Genomic DNA, 26789 nt, shown 5'->3' with positions numbered 1-26789 from the left:
GCAGGCCAAGGAGAGAGTTCTTATCAGAAACCAACCCTGCCAACACAACACCCTGATCTTGGACTTCCAGCCTCCAGAACCGTGAGAAAATGAATTATTGTTTAAGCCTCCAGGTCTGTGGTATTTTGTTATAGCGGCCTGAGCTAGTACATCTGTTTTATAAACCTACGTCAGCCAGACGACTGTCAGAGCCACCCAGATAGTCTCCCGGCCTCGGCTTCTCCTCTTGTCCCTCCTACCGCCCAGTCCCTGCACAGTAGTCACAGAGAACTTCCTGAAATGTAGATCACATTGCGTCACTCCCAATTCAGACTCATTAGCACCACACAGAAGAAACTCCAAATTCCAAATTGTGGCCCCTCTGTCACTCAGACCTTTCTCCCCTCAAAAACACCCACCAAAGAGGCCCCTCCTGTTCCCCAGGCACCAAGCTCCAGCCTCAGGGTCTTTGCACTTGACCTTCCCTCTTCCTGGAGCACATTCCCCGTCTCTGCACCGCTGCCACCGTCTCAGGTCCCCACCCCGCCCTCACTCATCCCACCTTAAGTGGAGCCCTCCCATCATGGTCTCATTACCCTGATCTAGTCTCCTTGGTTTTCACTGCCCGAAACGGTTTTTTTTTTTTTTTTTTTTTTTGCATCCTTGTGGGTCCCCACCGCCACCCCCATCCCCTTATGGGACAGGGACTCTGCCTTGCCCGCTGTTGAGCCCCGAGCACAGTTGGCTGTTGAAAATACAGGTGTATGAGGTGGCATTTGGGGGGCGGCGGGTCTGAAGGACAGGGAGCCAGGCCCTCTAGGGTCCATCGCAGAGCTGCCGCGGAGCTTCGTGCTCCCCTTCCTCATCTGCGGGAAAGGGGACAACAATGGTTGCCCGGAGGCTCCAAAGAGTTACAACTGGGAAAGTCGGAAGTACCGGATAAGGATTTGCTAAATAAACAGTATCTCAGGGGAGGCCTCCCGACACCCGAAACTAGGTCAGTTCCACGTTAGACGCTATTCTAACTCCTTGCTCTTCTGCCCCAGGGCCGCTGCCCAGAAAAAACACCCAAGGCGCCCATCAATTTGAATTGCATGTCCGCCCCAATCAGTTCTCAGGATGGGTGCGTCCCGGAACCGCTTGGCCCTTTATTGGCTCCACCCCGCGGCCCCAGCCCGGCGGGGACCGCACGCCCGCTTCAGGGGCGGCCCCGGAGCCCAGAGCCGAGGGTCGCCGCCGCCCGGCCCGACGTGGCGCCGCCACCGCCCCCGGTGCCGACGCTCGCGGGCGCAGCCAATGGCGGCCTCTCCCGAGCGGCGGACGCGGCCTCCGGCCGCCAGAGGGCGCCGCGCGGGGGCAGCGGAGCCACCGCCACCACCGGTCGCAAAGGGAAGCTGCAAGCAAGCGCCCAGGCCGCCGCCGCCGCCGCCGTTGCCCGCTCACCGCGCGCCGCTGCCTGCCCGCCGGCGCGGCCGTCCCCCCAGGTAGGTGGGTGCCACCGGGCCCCGCCGCCCGCCTGGCCCGCGCGCCGCCTCGACCCCCCGCCCGGCGCCCCCGCCCGGCGCGCGCCCGCCGCGCGCCCGCCGCCGCCTCGTGCTCGCGCGCGGTCGGTAACGGACGCCGGGCGGGGGAGGGGCGGCGCGCTTGGCCCCCCCCACCCCGAGGCGAAGCGACGGCCCTAGGGGCGGAGGGCTCGGCCACAAAGGGCGCGCGGCCCCGGCGGAGGGGCGGTCCGAGCGCGCGCCGCCGCCCGGGCCCCGCGGGCGAGTCGACGCGGGCGGGCGGGTCCCGGTCCCCTCCCTCCCTCCCTGGGGGCGGTGCGGGGCTCACCCTGGGGGCGCGTCGCCGCCAAGTGGGGCGCAGAGGGCTGCCGCTCCCTCCGTCCCAGCATGTTTCCGTTGGCAAAATACCTCCTCTCTGGTTAACTAAAAAAAAAAAAAAAAAAAAAAAGGGTTCTTTTTTTCCCATTATTTGTATCTGATCCGGTGATCTAGGACCCCTAATTCAGTACATTGGGTTTGGGGGCGGGAAGGATGCTCGCGGGGCTCTTGGCTCGTTTATTTCGGGTTACTCCCCACCACCACCACCACCCTTTTTTTTTTGCGCGGGGCTCACGTCTAGGACGCGCGGCGAATGGTTTCCTGTCTTATATTGTGGATACGGAGACGGCTGAGCTTTAGGTTTCTTTTCCCCACCCTTAAAGAATGAAGACCTGTCAGTTCCCATTAGCGTGAATTTCCTGTTGGGGACGGTCATTGCAGGGGTGTGGTCCAGCTGGAAAGCTCCGGCTGGTCCCGAGAGGTTGCGCCTGCACCCTGATTGGGTGAATTTTTCTGGAGTCGGGTATTTTCCCCGTCCCCCCATATGTAGTTAGGTATTTAAGAACCAAGGGTCTGCCTGAAGGCGATGTGAGCTGCCCAGGAAGGTGGCTACTGATCGCAAGGGACTCTTGAGCGCTTGGAATGTGGCTAGACCCAATGGAGATAATGCGCTCCCAGTGAAAAAGACACACCTGATTTTAAACACTTAGTAAGGAAAAAAAAGTAAAATACCTCATTCGTAATTTTTTTCTACTTGAATCGTACAGGTTGATATGATAATGTTTTGAACATATTGGGTTAATGCAAATATATTATTAAAATTAATGTCACTGGTTTCATTTTACTCTTTTTTTTAACATAGCTACTTGAAAATTTAAAATTAGATATATGACTCGCATTATATTTCTATTGGACACAGTTCAGCCAGAGCATCAGAATGGGGGCAGGGGTAGCTGGGAGCCTATGGCATCTGCTTATTTTTAACTGCTTTTCTGATGGCACGTGGCCTCCTCTCTCTTAGCCTCTCAAGGAACCCCCTGCTTCTTCCTTCTCACCCTCAACTGAACTGTCGAGCTGATTGCTTATTAAAGATCTTGTTCTAATTTGCAGAATAATTTAAATTAGTGGACAGAATTTTCTTTGTTGAAAAAAATGTCTGTATCTGCTGTGTATTGTAGTCTGGAAATAGTTGTGTAAGATTCGACTCAGAATCACATCATGAGCTATCAAAGCTGAGCTGAATATTTTCAGTATTTGTGTGTGTGATGCAAAGAGCATGTTAATTTTCAGGGCCTCTGCCACCTAAATGCCTTCCTCCAAGTTACTGTGGCTTGTGCTTGGGCGCTCGTCCTACCCTGACCTACACCCTTTTCCCTTCCCAGCCCTCAGATGCTGTCAGTTTTTGCCAATAAAAATGGTGGTTGTCAACCATATTGTCCCCTAATTCTTAATTTTGATTAACTGTAAAACTTGCCAGTTTGGGAGGGTTAAATCAATGTTAAGTGGGAGAGAATCAATTACTATAGATCCTCAACTTTAAGAATGGTGAGAGTGACTTTTGGAAAGTTGTGAGCATTCCAATAAAGGACAAGGTAGAAACAGAATATGTCTGTATTCTGTTGCCTTGGTTACTCTAGAAGGGCTTTCGAGAGAAAGTATGATGTATGGAGACTTGACTTCCAGATAATATCCTGAGGTGTTTTTTTTGGTTTGTTTTTTGTTTTTAAATGAAAGTACTTTTTCTCCAGAATCTTGGGGTTGGAAGTGAAATTTGTTTTCTCCAAAGTGTGATGTGTTTACAAATCAAGAGGAAAACTTTAGATAGTATTTTTAGGGGGAAGAAATAGTAAAACATTAATTCAGAAGTTTAAAAGTTTATTCTTGTGGGGCTTCCCTGGTGGCGCAGTGGCTGAGAGTCCGCCTGCCGATGCAGAGGACGCGGGTTCGTGCCCCGGTCCGGGAGGATCCCGCATGCCGCGGAGCGGCTGGGCCTGTGAGCCATGGCCGCTGAGCCTGCACGTCCGGAGCCTGTGCTCCGCAGCAGGAGAGGCCACAGCAGTGAGAGGCCCCCGTAACGCAAAAAAAAAAAAAAAAAAAAAAAAAAGTTTATGCTTGTGACAATACATCTGTTTTATTTATATTATTATTTTAAAATTTATTTTATTTATTTATTTTTGGCTGTATTGGGTCTTCGTTGCTGCGCGCGGGCTTCCTCTAGTTGCATGGAGCGGAGGCTACTCTTCCTTGTGGTGTGCGAGCTTCTCCTTGTGATGGCTTCTCTCGTTGCGGAGCACGGGGCTCTAGGCATGTGGACTCTGGAGCGCAGGCTCAGTAGTTGTGGCGCACGAGCTTAGTTGCTCCGCGGCATGTGGGATCTTCCCAGACCAGGGCTTGAACCCATGTCCCCTGCATTGGCAGGTGGATTCTTTTTTTTTTTTTTTTCTTATTTACTTATTATTTTTGGCTGCATTGGGTCTTCGTTGCTGCGCGCGGGCTTTCTCTAGTTGCGGCGAGTGGGGACTACTCTTCGTTGCGGTGCGTGGGTTTCTCATTGCAGTGGCTTCTCTTGTTGTGCAGCACGGGCTCTAGGCGCATGGGCTTCAGTAGTTGTGGCACGCAGGCTCAGTGGTTGTGGCTCACGGGCTTAGTTGCTCCGCGGCATGTGGGATCTTCCCGGACCAGGGCTCGAACCCATGTCCTCTGCATTGGCAGGCGGATTCTTAACCACTGCGCCAACAGGGAAGTCCCGGCAGGTGGATTCTTAACCACTGTGCTGCCAGGGAAGTCCCAATACGTTTGTTTTAATTCACACACACACGAAGCATATTAAGTGGAGGTGAAAATTTTCTTTGATATAAAAAAAACAAGGCCACTTGTCCTTACCAGGTTTTGCCCCAACAAGAAATTTGCTTTTTAATTTTATTATGAGTTTAATGATGTGTTTTTAGTTAATTGATTACTATTAATTTCACATATCTTTCAAAGCTTTGGGAACCAGGTAATGGATGCAGTAAGAGAGAGGCAGAAATTTTTCTGTTTCACAAATAAGGAAGTGGAACCTTTGTGTTTTATTAGAATACCTGAGTCTGGAGCAGGAGAGTGATCTGGCGCTTCAGAATCCCTCCTCTGCAGTCCTGGACGTGTCACTGACCCAGGGTCTGGGCGCCCCTGGGCACGCTGTTTGCAAGATTTCACATCTTTCTTGTTCATTCCTCCCATACAGGGTTCCTGTATGATGTGAGATGTTCCCTGGGCCTTAGGAGGGCTGGGCCCTATAAGGGGCACCTGGCACGTGTTATTATATCTGACAGCAAGTTCAAAATGGATAGCTCGGGGGCAGGGGTGGGAGTGTGGCAAAAATATGAAATTTCTTTCTTGATGTTGTTTAGCACAGCCTTCATCATGGGGGTTTCGTTTTCAGTAAAAGGGCAAAACTGTCTCATAAAGTATCCAGTAGGAGTTTGAGTGTTCCAAGAAAGTGATAGAACATCTGTAATAATGTTTCCCTCCCTGGGTTTGTGGTCACTGAGGGATGTAATATATCCATGTGCTTTTATAAGTGTTACCAGAGTGAACGATCACTGTTGCAAGCTGGGGTGACAGGAACTTTAACTACTTTGTGTGCGTGTTTGTTTATGCCATTACCATGACAGGCTTGAGTCTGAGGGTAGCATTGAATACAGACTGGAAATTATAATTTTTCACTTGAAACTTAGGAATAGCTTTTTAGGCAAAAATACAGGCACTGTGCCGCATTCCCTGGGTCACCTTCTCTGGTCCTGTGTGAAGGTGTCTCGGAAGTAAGGCTGTTTAATACTTATTCCTTGCATCTAAATACGTGATGTTGTGGGCGGAGCGTATTTCCATTCAAAGCTCTGGCCCCTGAGTGCTATCCTAACTCTCTGTGTCCACACCATGGACACCCTCTGCTTGTCTGAGTTGCTTTAAATCACGTCCCTTGCACACGTCATCGTGTGTGCCTGCGTGTGCAGAGACGTGTGTTTGTCCTGTTCCTCTTGAGTGGCTTTGAAGTGCCCACCTGTCTGTCACAGCTGCATGTGTTTTTCAGAGCCCAGCCCAGGGCCAGCGTAGCCGTGCTCGACCTCCTGGCACACGCGGTGTGGAATTGCTCTGTGGATAGGAATTCAGGCTCGGAGCCAGCCTGGCCAGCTCGGCCACTTCCAGGCTGTGTGATCCTGGACTGTTTGCGCCACTTCTCTGTGCTTCCGTTTCCTCTTAAGTACCTACCTCGCAGGGTTCTTAGGAGGATTAGATGATTTAATATGTGTAAAGAACTTCGAACAATACCCGGCGTCCACTAAGAGGCTTCAGTGTTAACTATTATTTCCATCTCTACCGGATATTGTAGTCACATTTCGTTTCCTTGGTGTTTTCTGATAAGGGGAGCTAGTTTATGAAGTTACCCTGTAAGGCCAAAATTTCATGGTTTAGCATTTCATGGTTTAGTTATAGCTTTGTACTGGACTTCACTATAATGGGTTCCACCTAACAAGTACGGAATAAATATGTAAGGAATTATACTGGAGAACCAGGGGACCTTTGCTCCTGTAAAACTTCAGAGTGAGTAAGGAACTTAAAATCAGCTGATTCCAGAAAGGTGATGTATGTTCCAGCTTGCAAGAGTTTAGTTAATTGAATGAAATTCCTATCTAATTGAGTTTCTGGCCTATTTTATTTATTTATTTTTACTGTTCAAAGCCCCCACCCCCATCTCTTTTCCTTTTTGTTTAAGGAGAAGGTGTGGCTGACTTGCTTTTCCCCTCTTGGCAATGAATGAAACCCTTCACCACACTCCTTGAGCTGCTTACGGTTTCAGGTTTTTCTCTGTCACTGTCTCTGGTTGATTCTCACCCTATTGATTTCTCCGTGCTTTGCTCCCTAAGGAGGTGGGGTCCACCTCAGCCGGACCTGCTGGCCTCTGGTCACATCCTCTTGGCCCCGTCCTTTGATTTGTCACGCTTGCCTTGAGTGAACGGCTGTACCAGGTACTTTATACGGAGCGTTGTCTTTATGCTTGGCCACTTCATTCATTCTTCATTCAAGTTTTCATTGACTTGGACCCAGAGAGTGTAAGGTGATCAGGACTAAGAAAGATAGGGGGCCCCTGGAAGGGAATGATGGGGTGAGAGTGGGGTGTGGCAACAGAGTTGGGGGGGAGGGACGGCCTTTAAAGCTGACACTGAAGCCAAGACTCTGGGGTGAAAGGCCCGTGCAGATCTGGGGAGAGTGTCGTGGGCAGAGGGAACAGCAGGCACGAGGTCCCAGAAGCACAGAGCCCTTGATTTATCCCAGGAACCCACAGGAAGAAGGCCAGCGACGGGCTGGGTGAAGGCGGCGTCACAGGCAGGAGTCTAGATTTGATTCTGAGTGCCCAGGGGACGCCGGCAGAGGATTTTAAGCAGGACTGCAATAACCGATTTGTGCTTTTAAAGAGCGTTCCTTTCAGTTTCCTGTGGGAACTGCATGGGGGAGGGGACAGTGGAGAGGATAGGGAGCTGAGAGCAGAGGTGGGAGAGGAGGATATTTCGATCCACCTGTGGCTCAGGTGGAGGTGGCAGAGGAGGTTTGAGAACTGACAGATTTGGGGTGTCCCGCATGTATTTTGACGGTATCACTGATGGAGCCTTTGTCGGTGGATTGACTGGATGTGGTGAGAGAATGGTTTCCGGTTTGAGTAATTGGCCAGAAGGTGGTTTTAGTACTAAGAAGGTAAGTTTGGGCAAAAGGTTAGTCTTGGGAGGAGGGCGTAGGATTAGGGGGCATTCTAGTTAAAAACGCTGAGTAAAGGTCACAAACTGACCCAGAATTTTGTATGCGCCTTATGTATATCAGTGTAGGATAGAAGGCCTTTTTGTAAATGGTGTTTGGGCAACTGGTAGCTATCTGGGAGGGAAACACACACACACACACACACACACACACACGTATCCAGTTTATGAAAAAAAATTTTTTAATGGAACAGTGAGAATAGTAGTAGAAGAAAATGCGGAGAATTATTTTATGATCTCAGAGTGGTGCAGGCATTTCTGAGTATGTCAAAATCCAGAAGCCATAAAAATAAGTATTGATAAACTCAGCTACTTAAAAATAAAACTTTTGGTATCAAAAAGTACCAAAACTGGGACTTCCCTGGTGGCGCAGTGGTTAAGAATCCTCCTGCCAATGCAGGGGATACGGGTTCCATCCCTGATCGGGGAAGATCCCACATGCTGCGGAGCAGCTAAGCCTGTGAGCCACAACTACTGAGCCCATGTGCTACAACTACTGAAGCCCGTGCACCTAGAGCCCATGCTCCGCAGCAAGAGAAGCCACCGCAGTGAGAAGCCCACGCACCAAAATGAAGAGTAGTCCCTGCTCACCGCAAGTAAAGAAAAGCCTTTGCTGCGCGCAGCAGCAAAGACCCAATGCAGCCAAAAAAAAAAAAAAAAAAAAAAAAACCATAACCAATGTCAAAAGATTGACATCACATTGGAGAAAATAATAATAACATCACAAAGGACTGCTTTCCTCAACACATAAAGAACTTCCATAAGTCAGAAAAGCTCAGCCTGGAAGAAAAATGGGTGAAGGAAATGAAACAGTTCATGGAAAAGGAAGTGCAAACAGCTCTTAAATCTGAAGAGGTGTTCGGCCTCACTAATGATAGACTAGAACAAGCAGGACCCCAACCACAGTTGTCACACTGTTTCTCATCTCCCTGACAGCGATGGAAACATTTGATAATTTCTTGGTGAAGGGGTAAAATAGAAACCCTTGTGCACTGGTGGTGGGTAGGGTCATTTGGTAAACCTTGGCAGTAGCTGGCAAAATAAAGAAATGTACATACCCTTCATCCTACGGAAATTCTTTGAAGATATGCATATATGAAATGTTCTGTGTACCTGGTGAACTTTTTTTTTTGATGTTGGGGGTAGGAGTTTATTAATTAATTTATTTATTTTTGCTGTGTTGCATCTTCGTTTCTGTGCGAGGGCTTTCTCTAGTTGTGGCAGGCGGGGGCCACTCTTCATCACGGTGCGCGGACCTCTCACTATCGCGGCCTCTCTTGTTGCGGAGCACAGGCTCCAGACGCGCAGGCTCAGTAGTTGTGGCTCACGGGCCCAGTTGCTCCGCGGCCTGTGGGATCCTCCCAGACCAGAGCTCGAACCCGTGTCCCCTGCATTAGCAGGCAGATTCTCAACCACTGCGCCACCAGGGAAGCCCAACCTGGTGAACTTTTAAAGACTGGAATCAACCAAAATGTCCATGACTAGGGGGCTGGTGATGTTATGGTGCAGCCATATCACAGAGCACATTGCATGGCTGTTAAAGGTAATGCAGCTTGATACGTGCTGATATGGACTGACCTTCAAGATATGAGGTACCAATCGAGAAAAGCAAGGTGCAGAACGCGTTAGGAGCCCCAGTTTGTATAAAAAAATAACGTATGCACAGGATATTTTTAACTTTTTATTTTGAAATAATTATAGACTCACAGGAAATTGCAAAACTCGTATATAGAATCCCATGAACCCTTCATCTGTTTCCCCCAGTGGTGCCATCTTACCTAACTGTAGTGCAATAGCAACGTCAGGAAACTGACATTCACATAATACTGTTAACCAGACTACAGACCTGACTCAGTTTTACATTCACTCGTGTGTGTATGTGCACACGCCTGTGTGTGTGTGTGTGTGTGTGTATCTATGCAGTTTTATCCCATGTATAGATTCATGTAACTACCATTACAATCAAGATACAGCTTGGTTCACACAGTGTCTTTGTCAGGACACATAACAAATCGGTAACAATGGTATGGATTGATTGCCTTCACAGAGCAAATGGGTGGTTGAATGACAGGGTTGGGAAGGCGACATTCCTTTTCGCTGTCTTAATATTTAAACTCCTGCTCTCCGGAACAGTGTGTGATGTCTGGACACCCAAGTAGAACTACCAGGTAGAGGGTATCTAGCAAGCTCTGCCAGGGGACAGACGTGGGAGTTGTCGGACCCTAGATGAGTGTATTTAACATCTGGGCAGAGCAGGAGGTCCTTGAGGGGAGAGGGTGCCTGGGGGAAAGAGGGTCTGATGACGTCCCAGGGCCCTCACATTCAGAGGTCAGCTGGAGATGAAGCCCCTGTTTTGAGGAGACAGTGGACACCTGTCATGTGCTGCTGAGTTTGAAGAAGGAAAGTGATTGTTGGATTAACTTTATCAAATTCTTCCTCACTTGAAAATTGAGGCCAGATTTTGTTGACTGGATCTGAAAATAAGATGGTGTATAAAGCCTTTATCGTTTTCTTTTAAAATGAGATGGGGGGTGGGGAGGCTTTATTTCACAGGTAAAACTAATCTATGGTGGAAAAAAAATCAGAACAGTGATTCCTGGGCTGGGGGTGGGGCAAGGATTGGCTAGAGAAGGGGCCTGAGGGAACTTTCTGGAGTGACAGTGATGGTGTGTCTCACCACCGGGGTCTGGGTTACATGAGTGTATCGTTTGTTAAAAGTTGCCTTAAGTTGTGTGCATTTTACCTCAAAAAACTGTAAACAAATGTGGAACCCCAGGTAATGATATGTATGCTGAAGTGTTTAATGGTAAATTATAATTGATGTCTACCACTCAGTTTGCAGTTTACCAAAATTGGGTTGGTAGATGGACGGAAGTGTGGGCAGATGTAATAAATATAGCACAATATTAATTGTAGGATATAGGTAGTATAGAGGGATATGTTGTTCATGGTAAAAAAAAAATTTACTGTGTGTGTAAAATTCTTCATAATAAAATTTAGGGGGAAAATCTACAGAACATGAAATGCCCTGCCATATTATATTTAAACATCACCTGATGTTATGTCTTCAAATCTTTAAACATTTAAAGGAGGCATGGTATTTCATGCTGTTAAGAATCTGTGTCTTATTTTCTCTTAATCACTTGCTTGAGTTGTCAGCTCTCTTCCACCTGCCCTTTGTCCTTAAGAGGGCAAGGTTCAAGGTTTTTCAAGCACTTTCTGGGGAAATAGCTCTAAGGCTCTTAACTTGGAGGATTATCATTACCCCGGAGTTCCTTCTGAGCCAACAGATTTACTTTTTGAGTGAACCTCAAACTAATTCCCCACCCCACCAGACTGGGGTTGGGAGACATATGTCCTTCACAGAAGGAGAGGGGATGCTTCTTGTCTTTGGCTTCACTTCTTTTGTCCCAGTCCCTCTGGCCTGACCACCCTGGACCCCCAAGTGCAGCTCTGGGTGCCTTTGAGCTCTAAGGTTCTGACTCTGTTTTAAGTAAAATAGAAGAAAAAGGCTGGGTGACCCAGTAAGTCATCTTTCTAAGGAAGGGCTCAGAAGCTACATAGACTTCTTCTTTTTTAATATTCTTTTTTTTTTAAACCCCCACATTTGTTTATTTATTTATTTTTGGTTGCGTTGGGTCTTCGTTTCTGTGCAAGGGCTTTCTCTAGTAGTGGCAAGCGGAGGCCACTCTTCATCACGGTGCACGGGCCTCTCACTATCGCGGCCTCTCTTGTTGCGGAGCACAGGCTCTAGACGCGCAGGCTCAGCAGTTGTGGCGCACGGGCCCAGTTGCTCCGCGGCATGTGGGATCTTCCCAGACCAGGGCCTGAACCCATGTCCCCTGCATTAGCAGGCAGATTCTCAACCACTGCACCACCAGGGAGGCCCTGTAGACTTCTTTTAATACTTTCTTTTCCCAGAGATCATTTGTTTACAAGGTTAAAAAAAAAAAGTTTTAAAGGTTTGCAGTGAAAAGACGCTGTCCCACCCCTTTCCCTGAACCCCTGGGTTTCTCTCACTGCTGTAGCTTTCTGTGATCCCATCTGGAGCTATTTTGTGTATACACAAACAAATATGAACATATACCCCTTCCCCCTTTTAAAGTAACAGAACAGGGTCTTACTGTGGACACTTGCACTTTGCCTTTTTTTCCCTCCAGCACAATTTATTCAACCATTTCCTTTTTGACATGCATTGAGTTAATTTCCCATCTTTTTTCTCTTAGAAATAGTGCCTCTTTAAAGAAGCTTGTAAATATTCATACATATGAATTAAACAATTTTTTATTACGGAAATAGCCAGACATGTTCAAGTAGAAGAATGAACCCCACATACCCTCCCCTCATCCAGCTGGAGCAGTGTCCCATGTTTTTGCTACTCTTGTTTCATGCTCACCCATTTACCCCCCTTTAAGCTAGACTATCTTAAAAACAAATTGCAGAAACAATGCTGTTTTACTTCAGTATAACGGGCTTTTTAAACTTTTAATTCTGCATAATTTCAAACATAGTATTTTAAGGCAAATACCAGGTACACATGTAAATAGCAATACTTCAGCAAAGTAACCAACTTTTAGATACAAGATCAAAATATTTAGAACTGACAAATATTTAAAAGACAAAAAGCAAAAGCTACAAACTTCTAGTTATCAGATAAACAAGTGCTAGGGATATAATGTACAATGTGATAAATATAATTAACACTGCTGTATGAAAGTTGTTGAGAGGGTAGATGAGTTCTCATCACAAGGGAAAAAAATTTTTTTTCTATTTCTTTAATTTTGTATTTACATGAGATGATGGATGTTCACTAAACCTATTATGGTCATCATTTCATGGTGTATGTAAGTCAAATCATTATGTTTTACACCTTAAGCTTATACAGTGCCGTATTTCAATGATAATCTCAATAAAACTGGAAGGAGAAAAAATAAAAGACAAAAAGTATTAGCACCAGTTATGAGCCTCCAGGGTATTCCAGCCTCCCTCCCCACTCTACACTTTGAAAAAAGGTAGACTTAAAAATAAAACTTGCTTATAAATGGTAAGCGATAATGAAACGAAAACATTTCACCTCTGTACTTGAAACGTGGGTGCCATTTCCCTGTCACGTGGGTCCAAATACATGGTTTATGTGACACGATGTCCTCTCAGCATTAGCTCTCAGTAGTCCTCATCCAGGGGTGACTGTGTGGACCCCCCAGCCCCTCCCCACCCCCGCCAAGGGGCATTTAACAATATCTGGAGACACTGGTTTGTCACAACTGAGGGGAGGAGGTGCTCCACCTCCTCTACGGGCATCCAGTGGGTAGAGGCCAGGATTCTGCCAGCATCCTGCAGTGCACAGGACAGCACTCCGTACTAGAGAACTACCTGGCCTGAATGGCTGAGGTTGAGAGACCCTAGTTTAGGACATTGGGAGACGATGTTTTATCCGAGATCTCTTCTCTGTGGTTCTCCCGTTGCTTTCTGGGAACTGCTTAATGAACGTCAACTAGTCAGGTTAAATACTCACGGTGTTGACCTTTGCCAGTGTTACATCGAAGGTAAACCCTTACCTTCCAGAAAATTCCAATTAAAGTAACTTCACTTAGATCCTTATTCTATCAGTTGTACGAAGAAGGATTGTTTCAAAAAACACAGATAAGGTTTAGACTCTGCTCACAAGGAAGTCAAAACCCCTCAGAGGCAAGCGGACGTGAAACCATTTTGCTTCTGGAAAGCTTCCAGAAGCAAAACAAGGCCAGGACTGTTCTCGTGGCTGCTTCCGCGTGCGTAGAGACAGACCGGGAACAAAACCTGTCGTCAAAGGAAGGAAGGTGAAATGGGGAGAGAGAGATGACTTTAGCGTGGGGATTGTTTAGGAGGGGCCTGCAGCGTCTGCGCGGCTGTTAAGTGGAGTGAGCAGAGTGTGGAAGCCCTCTGCTCGTGGCGCACGAGATGGTGGGGACCACAGACACAACTCAGGTGGTGTCCTCGGCGTCCAGGACCCTAGTCAAGGCGGTGGAGATGGACATGTCCACAGCTAATCATGTGACAAGACCTAGATTATGGGTGTTTTAACCGGGGTCCAGGAGCCCCGTGCCTTGTGTAATTTCTTGCCTGTTTCTTTCCAGATTTCTCCTTTAGAAAGTGGATGTGTGGGATAACATGTCCAGTGTGTCCGAGGAGAGAAGAAAAAGGCAGCAGAACATTAAGGAAGGACTGCAGTTTATACAGTAAGGGCTCACCGCGTGCCTCATGTTCTCGTCATGGAGGAACTCCTTTTGGTGTGGCTGTGCACGTAGCAGGGATTAGGAAACCTTTAGTTATGTTTCAGAAGTCCTGTTCTTTTGGGTTAGAAATTAGATCTTTTTGTTCCAGCAGTGTTTTCTGCTCTTGGACATTGATTTCTTTGTGTTCTGAACTGGACCTTGCTGTCGCTGATTTTTAGGGCTGAAATCCTTAAGTATCCTCTAAAATGTTAGACTGAGGAATTTGAACCTAATCTCGTAAGAACAGTTCTGATGAGTGAAAATCAACATCTGTCAGCACACAGGGCTTTTGTGATCACACTCTTTCTGTTAAGAAGCTCGGTCTCTAACTGGCCTTCGTGAAGCACATCAGTGACAGGACCACAGCCCGGGTGGCCATGTCCAGGCAGAAAGGCCTCTTTGTCCCTCCTGGGAAGGGGACATTCTTCCCCTCTGTTCTATAGTAAATTGAATCAAATAGTACTAGTGGTTCTATACTACTTTAAAACTTTTTCGGCATTTGAAGAATTAGGCTGTCTTTAATTAGGAGTAGATTTGCAGGGAAAATGTTATACTTAAGAAAATACAAAGGAATAGTTTTAGATTTTTTTTTCATGACTACAGTTATATGTGAATAATGGTCGTAAAGGAGAAGTAGGTCTTTAAAATGTGCTTTGAACCAGTGGTGAGCTCATGAGAACCTCAGTTTTAAGATGACTCCTGGGTGAACAAATCCTGATAAGAACCTGCTCATCAGAATTGATTTGTTTCTTCTTCTTAGGTCACCGCTGTCGTATCCAGGAACACAGGAACAGTATGCGGTAAGGACTCTGGGAAGGTCTGCTTGAGAACTCCACAAGTAGCCTGTGAACTGCCACATGTAGCCTGGGTTGGCAAACCCAGATGTGGTCCCGTCTGTTTCATAAATAAAGTTTTATTGGAACACAGCCACGCCCATTTGTCCATGTGTTATCTGTGGCTGCTTTCACGACATGGTGGTTGAGACAGAGACCTTACGGCTCACAAAGCCTCAAATCCCTACTATCTGGGCATTTACAGAAAAAGTTTGCTGACCCGTGTATATATAAGACAAAGTTGTTTTTTTCTGGCGTACTTGGACAGTTGTCCTATTTTTTCCTTCCTCTATTAGTGTAGTTTTGAATTAATTTCTTTTGAGCCACTTGACAATTACTTTTAGCCTTTCATTTCATCGAAAATGAGGGGGACAGAATATGCTGAGAGGGAGAGTGCAGAGTACCTTCTGTTCTTCCTTAGAAGAGAAGTTGTAACAGAAGTAAAGAGGTGACTGGATATTTAGGGGAAAGAGCTAGAGAGGAATCTAGTTAGTTAGAGAGAAAGCCCAGCTGACTGGGTCTTGGGCTAAAGGCCTTCAGTTCTGCAGACCGTTAGTTCCCCTGTGGCTTTGCATCTCTGTGGGTTTTGGTGCTACTGAATGTCACTCCTTTCTCTCTGCCTCCCTCCCTCCCTCCCTCTCCGTTCATTTCAATCTCTCCCTTCCTTCCTTCCTTTTCTCCAAACAGACGTAGAACTGTAAAGTATGAGGACTAGCAATCACATGGAGCAATCCTTTCATTTTACAAACGTGCAGTTGGGGTCCAGGGAGGTGAAACGGCCTGTCTCTCAAGTCACCTCAGCTGTTAAAGGTTGATCTGGACAGTTTTCTTCATTACTTTCATCAGCTTAGACGTGAATTCGTAAAATGAGACAAAGAAGAGCTGAATGCTTATCTGATCCTTTGATAGGAAAGGACTTCTAAAATCTTAAAGCAATGATAGAAATCCTGAAGGAGACTTAAGAACATTTGCCCCTACCAGAAGAGTGTGTATACTTACCCAGTAAGAAAAAGGTTTGCCATCCCCTCCCCATAAATCAATAAATGACCTGAACATTTACAAAAGAAGAAACACAAATGGTCCATAAAAATGTGGAGAAGTTCAACCTCGCTGGTAATCAGATACGCAAATAAAAAAGGATACCGTTTTTCCCCTAGAAATGTGTAGATTTTATGTGTACATGCTCACGCACGTGCGCCACACGTGTTGGTGGAGGTGCTCTGAAGCAAGCTGCTATAAGTATTCATTGTTGTTGCCTTTTTGGAAGACAATTTAGAAATACTAGTCAGAAGCCTTAAAATCCTCGTTCCACTTGTAGGAATTTATCCCAGGCACAGAGTTGGCAATGTCAACAAATATTGACCAGGTGCTTTTGCAGCACATCTCTTAATAATGACACATTGAATTTTTTCTTGGGAAAAGCAAGCAAGAGGAAACCCTAGCTGAAACAGCAGTGACTTGGCCTGGATTTGATAATTTCTTACAACAGTGCTTCTTGCTCTGTCAAATTATTTCCTCTGAAGTTTTAGATACAAAAATTAAAATTTGCTTACACTCTGACTTGTTCCTTTAAGGGTTTCAAGTGGTAACTTTCTTTTTTTTAGGTATATTTACGTGCTCTTGTGAGAAATCTTTTTAACGAAGGAAATGATGTTTATCGGGAATGTGATTGGAACAGCTCTATGAGCCAATATTCAGAAGCTTTGAGTATAGCTGATTATGCAAAGTCTGAAGAAATTTTAATCCCTAAAGAAATCATTGAAAAACTATATATAAATCGTATTGCTTGCTATTCTAATATGGTGAGTTGTGATTTTTAAAGCAATGTTTCTAGAGAGAAAAAAGGTTTTCAATAACATAGTATACTAGCAAAAGTCAGTTTCCTAATTTCAGTTTATAAGAAAGATGTATTAACTGCTTTTAGAGTGGCCTCAAGCTTTGAAAAATCAGCTTTGGCCAAATGCTTAGGGATTTAAAAATAATTTGTTTCGTAGATACTGGTCCTTGGAGATTCCCTTTTGAGTATGGCTTTTGGTGGGGGGGTGTCTGCTCATAAAAAAGTCAGCCTAGGAAGATACAGGTATTCACAGATGGGTACAGGGTACCCATCAGGTATCTCTGCTGACAGTTTGCTTCTTAGTCAAGATTCTCTTAGGAGCTTTTTTTTTTTATAGCACAAAACAGTAGTTAGCCTTCAAAAGAATTAACACAAGCTCTTCACATGTCTGAACTTAGAAAGCAATATTTTGATGTGCTTATAATTTTCACTATAGACATTCAGTAAAATTTAACCATGAATTTAAGTATCCATGTTGTCACCTAGTTCTTTGCTAATGAGCATTCATTTATGATTTGTTTTCTATAATATATTCCTCTTCAACTAGCTGCTTGGGAGTTACATTTCCATTTAACATTTTAATGAGCTCCAAAAAGGGGGTAGCTACAACTGGGAGGAAAATAGGACAGGCGAAGTGACACGTGGGGGCCTCAGCCATACCTGGAAAGTTTTATTTCTCGAAGATCTGGGGTATTTTATGGCCAGATGTCTGGGTGGTGGGTACATGGGTAGCCACGATATTCTTTCTACTTTTGTGTATTTGAAATTTCATAATGAAAATAATTTTTAAAAAGACAAATAATACCACTAACTTTCAATTTAAAGGAAAAGTCTGAATTTGTTTCCATTTGCAGGGAGACATCATCACAAGACGTGAACTGTTTGATTGCTAACTTTATTTGGTCTTCCTCACCAGGGTTTCCATGATAAAGTTTTAGAAGACTGTGATACAGTCCTCAGTTTAAATGCCAGTAACTGCAAAGCTCTCTATCGGAAATCTAAGGCTCTAAGTGATTTAGGAAGGTACAAAGAGGCTTATGACGCTGTGGCAAAGTGCTCCTTGGCAGTGCCTCAGGTATGGAATTTATGTTTTAGTTCATTCGTTTACATCATAACCATTTTATTGATTCTGTGTAGAGAAATGGCCTTAAAAAGTTACATCTTCCAGCCAGCCACCCACCTGCTGCAGTTGGGACTAATTGCCCTTAAAACAAGTGTCTTGACAGAGTATAAGTTAGAACTGTTTTGCCTCTTCGTCTTTACAGTTAGTAAATATAGCCCTCCACTAATCATATATTCTCACTTTTTTCAGGATGAACATGTAATAAAACTAACTCAAGAACTAGCTCAGAAATTGGGATTTAAAATAAGAAAAGCATATGTTAGAACTGAGGTAAGGTGGAGTTCTCTCCATAAGGTATTTTTTTGTTTTGTTTTGTAGCTTGGAGTCAGTTCTGGTTTTAAATTAGCTTCTTAATTTTCTTTCAGCTCTCACTAAAAACAGTTCCTGGGGATGGGACTACAAAGGTAAGGTTATTACTCTTGTCAGAATCGTAATAAAAAAAAAAGAAGAAAAGATAGAAGCATTAGTAGTTTTGTTTCTAATATTTTTGGTTTGTGTCTATTTTGAGACCTTTTTATTCCTCAAACACAAAGGTGGCCAGAGCTTCCTGCCCTAGAAAAAGAAAACAAACAACTCAAGTAATATCTGTTCCTCTCAATCAGCATTTCCTGAAGGGCAATGGAGCATTTTACAGGATTTTAATAGATGTTAGGTTTTATTAGAAAAAGTGGGTCAGGGCCACATACTAATTTTAGGAGTCATTAGGTTGAACATAATTAACAAGTTGTTTTTTGAAGGTAAGTCTTCTTAGAGCTGTGAGGATGCCACTGTGAGTTGGGGAGAGAGTGGTGGCTAGACTAGTCCCTCTGGAACTAGAAGGCTCCTGACTATCCTTTGAGAAATACTGGGCCACAAGAAACAAGTGCCAGTAGGCCAGCACCGTTTAACGCCATGTATTACAAAGGTTTACACGTTTTGTTTATTTCTGTCTTAATTGGAAGGAGGTCAAATGTGAGAACCTGCATTGCTCTCTTAGAATGAGTTTTATAGCTTGCTTTATGATTTATTAGAGTCCTGAAAATACTATGATCTATTATTTGGTTTGATTTCTAGGCTTTGAACTGTTCTGTGGAAGATATTGAGCCAGGTACGTTTTCACACACATCCTCTTAATCTGAAAAGTGCCAGCCTTAGACGTTATGTACATTATAGTGTTGTCAAATAAGATTGCTGGGTGGTTATTAGTATTAAAACAAGAGTAATTTCAAAAACCACCTCTGTGCCTCTGGATGTGCCAGTGAGTGAGTGACAGTACTGGATGTCAGTGAGCAATCGTCGATACCCACTGCGGCTTCACCACCCTCTAGTAGCTCCATCCAAAAGGGGCCTAGGAGTTTTGAGAAAGAAGGAGAAGTTTTCACAAGTCAATATATCTATTCCTGTGCAAAACAAATTATTTTTAGGATTACTTGTACTCTTTTATTTGAATTGCTTTCACTGTTGTATCTATTTATTTTTATAATTGCTTTCATATTTTCACCTAGCTCTTCATTTTTTCTATTATTGGCTATTAACACTAGTATTACATAAATACACTGAAAATAAGTGAGTACATGTCCATCCATGTTACAGATTTATTAACTCCGAGGCAAGAAGTTGCTCCTGTTGTTTCTATACCTGCATCCAGTTTTTCTCACCAAGTTGGAAATGAGCTGGCCTCAGTTCCCATTATGCCCTTAACTTCTATTTTGCCACTGCAAGTGGAAGAGAGTTCTCTGCCATCAACAGTGTTGGCAAATGGAGGAAAGATCCCCTTCAGTATGCCGGAAGCGTTTTTAGATGATGGAGATATGGTCCTTGGAGATGAAATAGATGACCTCCTTGATTCTGCACCTGAAACTAATGAAACTGTTATGGTAAATTTCAGCGTGACTCCTTTCTTCTGAAGGCAGGCTTTTTTTTTTTTTTTTTTTAATCGTAGTATAACCTGCTAGATATTTTTAGTATTGACTATAGAGTAAGCTTTGGGTTTCTTGAAAATTACTTTTGTCGTTTTCCAGTGGTAACTGGCTAATTTGGTCATTTCTTTAAATAAAAAAGGGAAACGTGCTAGGAATCACATATTATGGAAACGGTAAATTTAACTTTCTGACAAAGAATAGGCATTTGACATGTAAGGCAAAATGAATTCATGGATTAAGGACTTCTCATTCCTTAAGGATAATTCTCCTATAACCATATATCATAAAGCAAGTGTCAGCAGACTTTGGTCCACAGGCCTGATATGGCCCGCTGCCTGTTTTGTATGGCCCACGGACTAAGAATGGTTTTTAGATTTTTACATGGTTGAAAGAAAAAAAAAAATAATAATAATATTTTAAGACACATGAAAATATTTCATGACCCTGTAGTAACAAAGTTGACTAGTTGTAACAGAGACCGTGTAGTCCACAAAGCCTACAATATTAATATCCAGCCCTTTATAGAAAAGTTCACTGACTCCTGCTATGAAGTATATTAAAATAGTGGCAGCAGTAGGATGATGATGAGGGGGAAACTCAGAGCTGGTTTCCAGGGTGGGTGAAACCAGTGATGTCCCCGTGGAGCTGACAGAGAGAAGATGTAAAAGGCAGACAGATGGGGGGTTGGTTCCTACCACTTTGATCTTGGGCAGGTTATTTCACCTTTCAGTCCCTCGGTTTTCTCATCTGTACCATGGCAGCCCTAGTAGGATACATCTCAGAGGGTTAGGAGAATTAAATAGATGGTATATGATTTATCATAGTATAAGGCACATGGAAGGTCGCCAAAAATCCTCGCTCTGTGGGGGAGGGGCAAGGTAGTGTTCCATTTGTTCTGTAGCTTGGATTCTGCCACTGAGTCTTGATATTGATTTCAACTTTGTTATGTAACAAAATCACCCAGTGAAGTAATTTGTTTTTATATGCTGATATTAAAAGCAGTTTGGCCCGCTTGGAACTGAGTTTCATGGACTTTAATCTGGTCTTCTTTCCTCTCCAGCCATCAGCCTTAGTCAGAGGCCCCCTCCCAACGGCCAGTGTCGCTCCGAGCATCCCCTTCTCAGCGTCTCTTTTGGGCGCCTTGCCCATCGGTGCGAGGTACGCGCCTGCACCCTCCTTCTCGGAGCTGTATCCGCCTTTGACTTCATCCTTAGAAGATTTCTGTTCTTCTCTAAATTCATTTTCAGTGAGCGAATCCAAACGAGGTAAGACTCGAGCCACTTATGTAAACAGTTACAGTCCATTTTCTAAAAAAGACAATTTGGTTTGACTGTTGTTTAACTAACTCCAGATAGTTGGTACTTGAGTTATTTTTATTGTAGCTGAAAATACATTGTAGCTCTAAAATCAAAACCCTCCTGTTTTAAATTCACCTGGACTTAACTGTGCCATTGTGGAGATCAAGAATCAAAGCCCTGAGAGTAGGAATGTATGTGGCACTGGTTTTTTTATAGGATAGTGTGTTAAGCTGGGTGTCTATTGTTCTGGGGGGTGAAATGACTTCTAATGTGTTCTCTAAAAAAGGGATACCCCATCTAAAGGGTCTTAAAGACAGGTTATCCTTTTAAATTCTGAACTAGGCAAACACTTAGTTAAGACTAATTTAAAATCAGTGTTTAAAATGATAATAGATCCATCTATTTTAGGTTTCATCCATTGAGCTCAGCAAAGTATGCCTGGTGCCTTAGTTTTGCAAGGGATTGCTGAGGTTTTGGCCTGACTCCTGTTTCTGTAATCCTAGGCTTAATATATACTTTAAACAATAACAATAAAAATCTTCATATTTTTATGAGGCTTTGTTATGGTTAAAGGGATAAAAATCAAAATAATTGATTTAAAGATTGACAACTGAAGAAACTAAAATTTGTGGGAGACAGAAGGGCAGAGAGAAGGTAACTGAGTGGTCGACTAAGAAAAAGAAAGTAATTGAACTTTATTGATTTTCTTAATGTTATGATGAGTTCCTGCTTCATATTTTCAAAAGGAGAGACTCCTTTCCCATTCTGAATACGAATTATTTTCTTAGTCTTTTTAACAGTCCCACTTGGTAGGCCCTGCCTTAGCTTATGTCTCTGAAAATCACTTTTTATCTAAATTTGTTTGTCTAAGGGTTATTTATGCCCTTGGTTTCTAGAGGAGAGGAAAGACTCCATAGCCCTCTTTGAGTGTCAGTCACGAGCAAGAAAGCTTCTTGGAATTGGGATGAGAAAATAACGTGGGAAACCACAGTTAGCTACTAGCCCTGATGTTCTTATTACATGATTAGAATGAAAAGGTCTGTTGAAGTTTTTTTATTATTTTAGATCTGTCCACCTCAACTTCTAGAGAGGGAACACCGCTTAACAACAGTAATTCTTCCCTTTTACTTGTAAGTGTCACTTCCTCTTTTGTAAATACGTCGCTTAAATTGCAAATAGGTCTTTTACTTAAGTAACTGAGTTATTTGAATGAACGTGACCATCTCCCTGAAGTTTTGTGTGTGCTGTGGGAAAGAGTGCTAAAATAAGACTCTTCTGGAACATCCAGTAATAAGTGCTTTGTGTTTAAGGCTGGATCTGTCCTAGCAAATTAATCACAATTGCAGGCAGTGTAAGAGGCTTTAGCACAGCTTGAACGACAAGGAAATACAAGATCAGGGCGTGAAAAACGTGTTGGCTGATGAAGCAGAACAATTACCCGTCACTTATAACAACTCATGGAGCATCCAAAAAAGTGGGGGAGGGACCTAGAGACCCAAAAGAGAGGAAAATGTAGAAGGAAGTGGTTTTTAAATAGAAACGCAGTAAGGACAGAATAGTCCCAACTTCAGTCTGTGCAGAATGTCTTATTTTTCAGATGCATCGATTTCCTTCTTTAGTGATAGTGCAATATTTGTTGGCTGTTTTTTGTTTTTTGTTTTTTGTTTTTTGTTTTCTTAATTCTTCTTGCAGATGAATGGACCAGGCAGTTTGTTTGCTTCTGAGAGTTTCCTGGGAATGTCAAGTCACCCTAGGAATGACTTTGGAAACTTTTTTGGAAGTGCAGTAACTAAACCACCTTCTTCAGTGACCCCAAGACATCCCCTTGAAGGAACCCATGAACTGAGACAAGCTTGCCAGATCTGTTTCGTAAAATCAGGTCAGGACCAAACAAAGGAGCAGACAGGATTAAAGCAGTCAATAACCTGAGAGTTCTTAGGGATTTGTAGATACATGTGGAAACACCAGCCATTGTGATTCTTCAATCTTTGAGTTCTTTCTAAAGAAGCAGCAGTTATTGATTAGGGACCTTTGGAGTCTAATAGGATAGGCCGCTGCTCTCCTTTGATAAAGATTTTATATATAGAAACATATGGAATAGAATATTTACCTGAGCATAATGTTTGTGAAAATTAAAGAACTTTCTGTTGGATTATTTCATATCTTTACCCCTAAGTCAAGTGATATGAACGCAATTTATTCTAAACTCGACCCAAGTTAATTTTCTTTCTTAGTTGCTTATTTAAATGCGTTCTTTACCTTTAGAAGCCATCAAAACTCCTATTCTAATAGTTAAATAAGGGTTATGTTTTGGGAAGACTGGTGTTTTGTCCTGATCTTTGTTTTGTCTGACAAACAGCACGAAAGGCAAAAGTTACTTCCATAGCTTGTTTACATTTGGGGGTTATGAAGATGGGATTTTTTAATGGGAATTTAATATTTTAATAATCATAATCCATCTGCTTACATCTGCTTATAAATGTGCCTGTAAAATGAAATGATACTTTTTGTGCATATGAGCAATCCTTTTTACATCTTTTTCAGGCCCTAAGTTAATGGATTTCACTTACCATGCTAATATAGATCATAAATGTAAGAAAGATATTTTAATTGGTAGGATAAAGAATGTTGAAGATAAATCATGGAAAAAAATACGTCCAAGACCAACAAAAACAAATTATGAAGGACCTTATTATATATGTAAAGGTATATGCTATAATTACTTAATTGGTGTGCATCGCCTAAGCGAGAAATGATTTGCTACATTTGTTATAATGGTTCCAGTATTACTGTAACTAAAAATGTTTAGATAGAGTTAACAGAAAGTTCCTTGGATTGAGACATTAGTATTTTTTATATTATTTTTACCTTTGTTTTTAACTTCCTGTCTTGTGGGTGTTTTATAGTTATTTATGGAAATGGGGATTTCCCCAGGTTTTCCCTGACATGGTCTAAACAGAATCAGAACACTGAACTAAGGCTTTGAAAATGTCGCTCTTTTAAGTTGTTTTTGAGAGAACTTAGTATTTTCATTTTTGCCAGACCACTTCACCTGAACGAGCTCTGAATGTACCTAAACGACTTTTTAAACTTAGGTGGAGTACATCCGGGTATCAAGGCTTTTTTTCCCTGTCTGAAATAAAAATAACTTAGAATTGTGGTGCTGGTTTTTTGGTTTCTTTTTTAAGAGTTAATACCATCCCTGTATTGTAATATGCGTATCATGGTTGGAAGCTATCCATGAATTGTTATAAAAATTCAAGTGATGCCCTAAGCGTGTTTTTTTTTAAATACTTTTCTGATATTTTGTTGTTGTTGTTATAAATTTATTTATTTATTTATTTATTTATGGCTGCGTTGGGTCTTCGTTGCTGCGTGCAGGCTTTCTCTAGTTGCAGCGAGCGGGGGCTACTCTTAGTTGCGGTGTGCGGGCTTCTTGCGATGGCTTCTCTTGTTGCAGAACACGGGCTCTAGGTGCGCGGGCTTCAGTAGTTGTGGCTCGTGAGCTCTAGAGCGCAGGCTCAGTAGTTGTGGCACACGGGCTTAGTTGCTCCGCGGCATGTGGGATCTTCCCGGACCAGGGATCGAACCTGTGTCCCTTGCATTGGCAGGCAGATTCTTAACCACTGCGCCACCAGGGAAGTCTCCCTAAGTGTGTTTAATATTCATTGGCTTTGAAAAAACAATGGTCTGTGTTTTAAATGTCTTTTAATTCCCTGTCTTTCTAGATGTTGCTGCTGAGGAGGAATGTAGATATTTGGGCCACTGCACATTCGCTTATTGCCAGGAAGAGATAGATGTCTGGACGCTAGAGCGAAAGGGAGCATTCAGCAGGGAGGCTTTCTTTGGTGGCAACGGAAAGATCAACCTTACTGTGTTCAAACTTCTCCAAGAGCATCTTGGAGAATTTATATTCCTTTGTGAGGTACTTTCTCCAAACCTTACTTTCTGCTGTGAAATTGGTGGTAGCTTCCGACCCGCAAGCCCAGAAGTATCAAGTACTTAGCTCTGGTCCTGCCATATGATAAAGCATCTGCTCAGCAATGGTAGTCACTGCTATTATCCAAAAGAATACTGTTAAGACTTCGTACTTACTGAGTGTTATTTGATGTAAGCATGTAATGTATAGGTATGTACATCATAAGCATGGCACGGAAGTTCTATCTCATATTATGTTTTCATGATAATTCTTCTTCTCTGTTTCAGAAATGTTTTGATCATAAGCCTAGAATGATAAGTAAAAGAAACAAAGATAATTCTACTTCTTGTTCTCATCCGGTTACAAAGCATGAGTTTGAAGACAATAAGTATGTTGGTAGTTTCTAATTTTTATAGTGACAACACAGAGTCTCTTTTTAGATCCAAATAAAACCAGAGTAGTATCCACTCAGGCATTCCCCCTCTCCTTTTGTTGCTGTTTTGAAAGATGGTGACTATTTTTAAATGGCTAATAGGTTTTGCTGAGAATTTTAAAATGAATTATTTAATTGAAATTTAATACAGAAAAGCAATACTGATTTATAGCTTCTCATGACATGGACTTAGGTATTTTATAGCTTAACATACAATTATCCCCTCCCCTCCCTAGTAAAACAGTTGCATACAGTGATTTATTTTTTCTGATAAAGATTTAAAATGTATTTTCAGTCTAGAACTTCTAGAACTTTACATTTTATATGTGTATGTACATTTCTTTTAAAGCTATGGCAGAACAATAGTAAAATGTCACTCCCTCTTCCTCTTAGGTGCCTTGTCCACATTTTGCGAGAGACAACAGTAAAATACTCCAAAATACGTTCTTTTCATGGTCAGTGTCAGCTTGATTTATGCCGACATGAGGTGCGATATGGCTGTTTAAGGGAAGACGAGTGCTTTTATGCACATAGTCTTGTAGAATTGAAAGTCTGGATATTGCAAAATGAAACAGGTAGGTTTGTGTGTGATTGAGAAATGTCTCCTCAAGAGCGTCAGGGTTTATGAAGCGGTATTGGAGACCCTTCTCCAACAACTTGGTGTGGCAACACTGTTGATTTTATCCTGAGCTTTAAACCGTGTAGTCACTTCATCTTTAGAGTGGCCTGTTTTGAGTGTGGTCTCGTATAAGTAATTGCTGATACAAGTTCATGTATGAAGTATGGACTTGTGAGGAAGAAAGATTCCTCGGAAGACACCAAGAGCTATATTTGTAAATATTCCATTTTGAAAGAATAATGTGATGTTCATTCTTGGCAACAGATTATGCCAAGTGGGGTTAATTAAAGAATTGAGTCTGACTGTGCCTAGATTGGTGGCCTGTTATTGTGTAGAGGACCTAAAAAAAGGCTTCTGCGTTTCCCAGGTATCTCACATGACGCTATTGCCCAGGAATCTAAACGATATTGGCAAAATTTGGAAGCAAACGTACCTGGAGCTCAGGTATTCTTTCCTGTGTACTTTCTGCATTTGGGATCCTTTCTGGAGCACCCGAATTAATGTTAGTTGTCGGCAGATGCAGTTAAAACTTACATACAGTCCAGTTACTTTCTTAATGTTTATTGAGTTGATTAATTTTTTAAATTAACTAATTAATTTATTTATTTTTGGCTGCATTGGGTCTTTGTTGCTGCGCGCGGGCTTTCTCTTTCTTTGTTGCTGCGGCGAGCGGGGGCTACTCTTTGTTGCGGTACACGGGTTTCTCATCGCGGTGGCTTCTCGTTGCAGAGCACGGGCTGTAGGCGCGCGGGCTCAGTGGTTGTGGCATGTGGGCTCAGTAGTTGTGACTCGCGGGCTCTAGAGCACAGGCTCAGTAGTTGTGGCGCACGGGCTTAGTTGCTCTGTGGCACGTGGGATCTTCCTGGACCAGGGCTCGAACCTGTGTCCCCTGCATTGGCAGTCGGATTCTTAACCACTGTGCCATCAGGGAAGCCCCAGTTGAGTAATTCTTAATGTGAAAAAAAAATTCTGAATTTTAGTTGA

General features: G+C 43.3%; 1 protein-coding gene across 1 annotated transcript in view; it reads left to right on the top strand.

The window, feature by feature from the left end:
• Positions 1–1326: 1326 nt before the first annotated feature.
• ZC3H7A (zinc finger CCCH-type containing 7A) overlaps positions 1327–26789 on the top strand; it is a 34670-nt gene continuing 9207 nt past the window's right edge. The window contains exons 1-17 of the mRNA XM_079720124.1: positions 1327–1463; positions 13705–13806; positions 14603–14642; positions 16280–16477; positions 17429–17587; positions 17825–17905; positions 18001–18039; positions 18689–18722; positions 19208–19491; positions 20597–20801; positions 21900–21964; positions 22527–22713; positions 23379–23540; positions 24563–24759; positions 25041–25141; positions 25580–25761; positions 26173–26249. Coding sequence (XP_079576250.1) covers positions 13739–13806; positions 14603–14642; positions 16280–16477; positions 17429–17587; positions 17825–17905; positions 18001–18039; positions 18689–18722; positions 19208–19491; positions 20597–20801; positions 21900–21964; positions 22527–22713; positions 23379–23540; positions 24563–24759; positions 25041–25141; positions 25580–25761; positions 26173–26249 — 2079 coding nt within the window. The 5' untranslated portion in view covers positions 1327–1463; positions 13705–13738. The remainder of the gene's footprint in view (positions 1464–13704; positions 13807–14602; positions 14643–16279; positions 16478–17428; positions 17588–17824; positions 17906–18000; positions 18040–18688; positions 18723–19207; positions 19492–20596; positions 20802–21899; positions 21965–22526; positions 22714–23378; positions 23541–24562; positions 24760–25040; positions 25142–25579; positions 25762–26172; positions 26250–26789) is intronic.

Source organism: Hyperoodon ampullatus (genome assembly GCF_949752795.1).
Source record: "Hyperoodon ampullatus genome assembly, chromosome: 14".
Taxonomy (NCBI): domain Eukaryota; kingdom Metazoa; phylum Chordata; class Mammalia; order Artiodactyla; family Ziphiidae; genus Hyperoodon; species Hyperoodon ampullatus.
The sequence above is the reverse complement of the archived record's forward strand: the minus strand, read 5'-3'. Positions and strand labels throughout refer to the sequence as shown.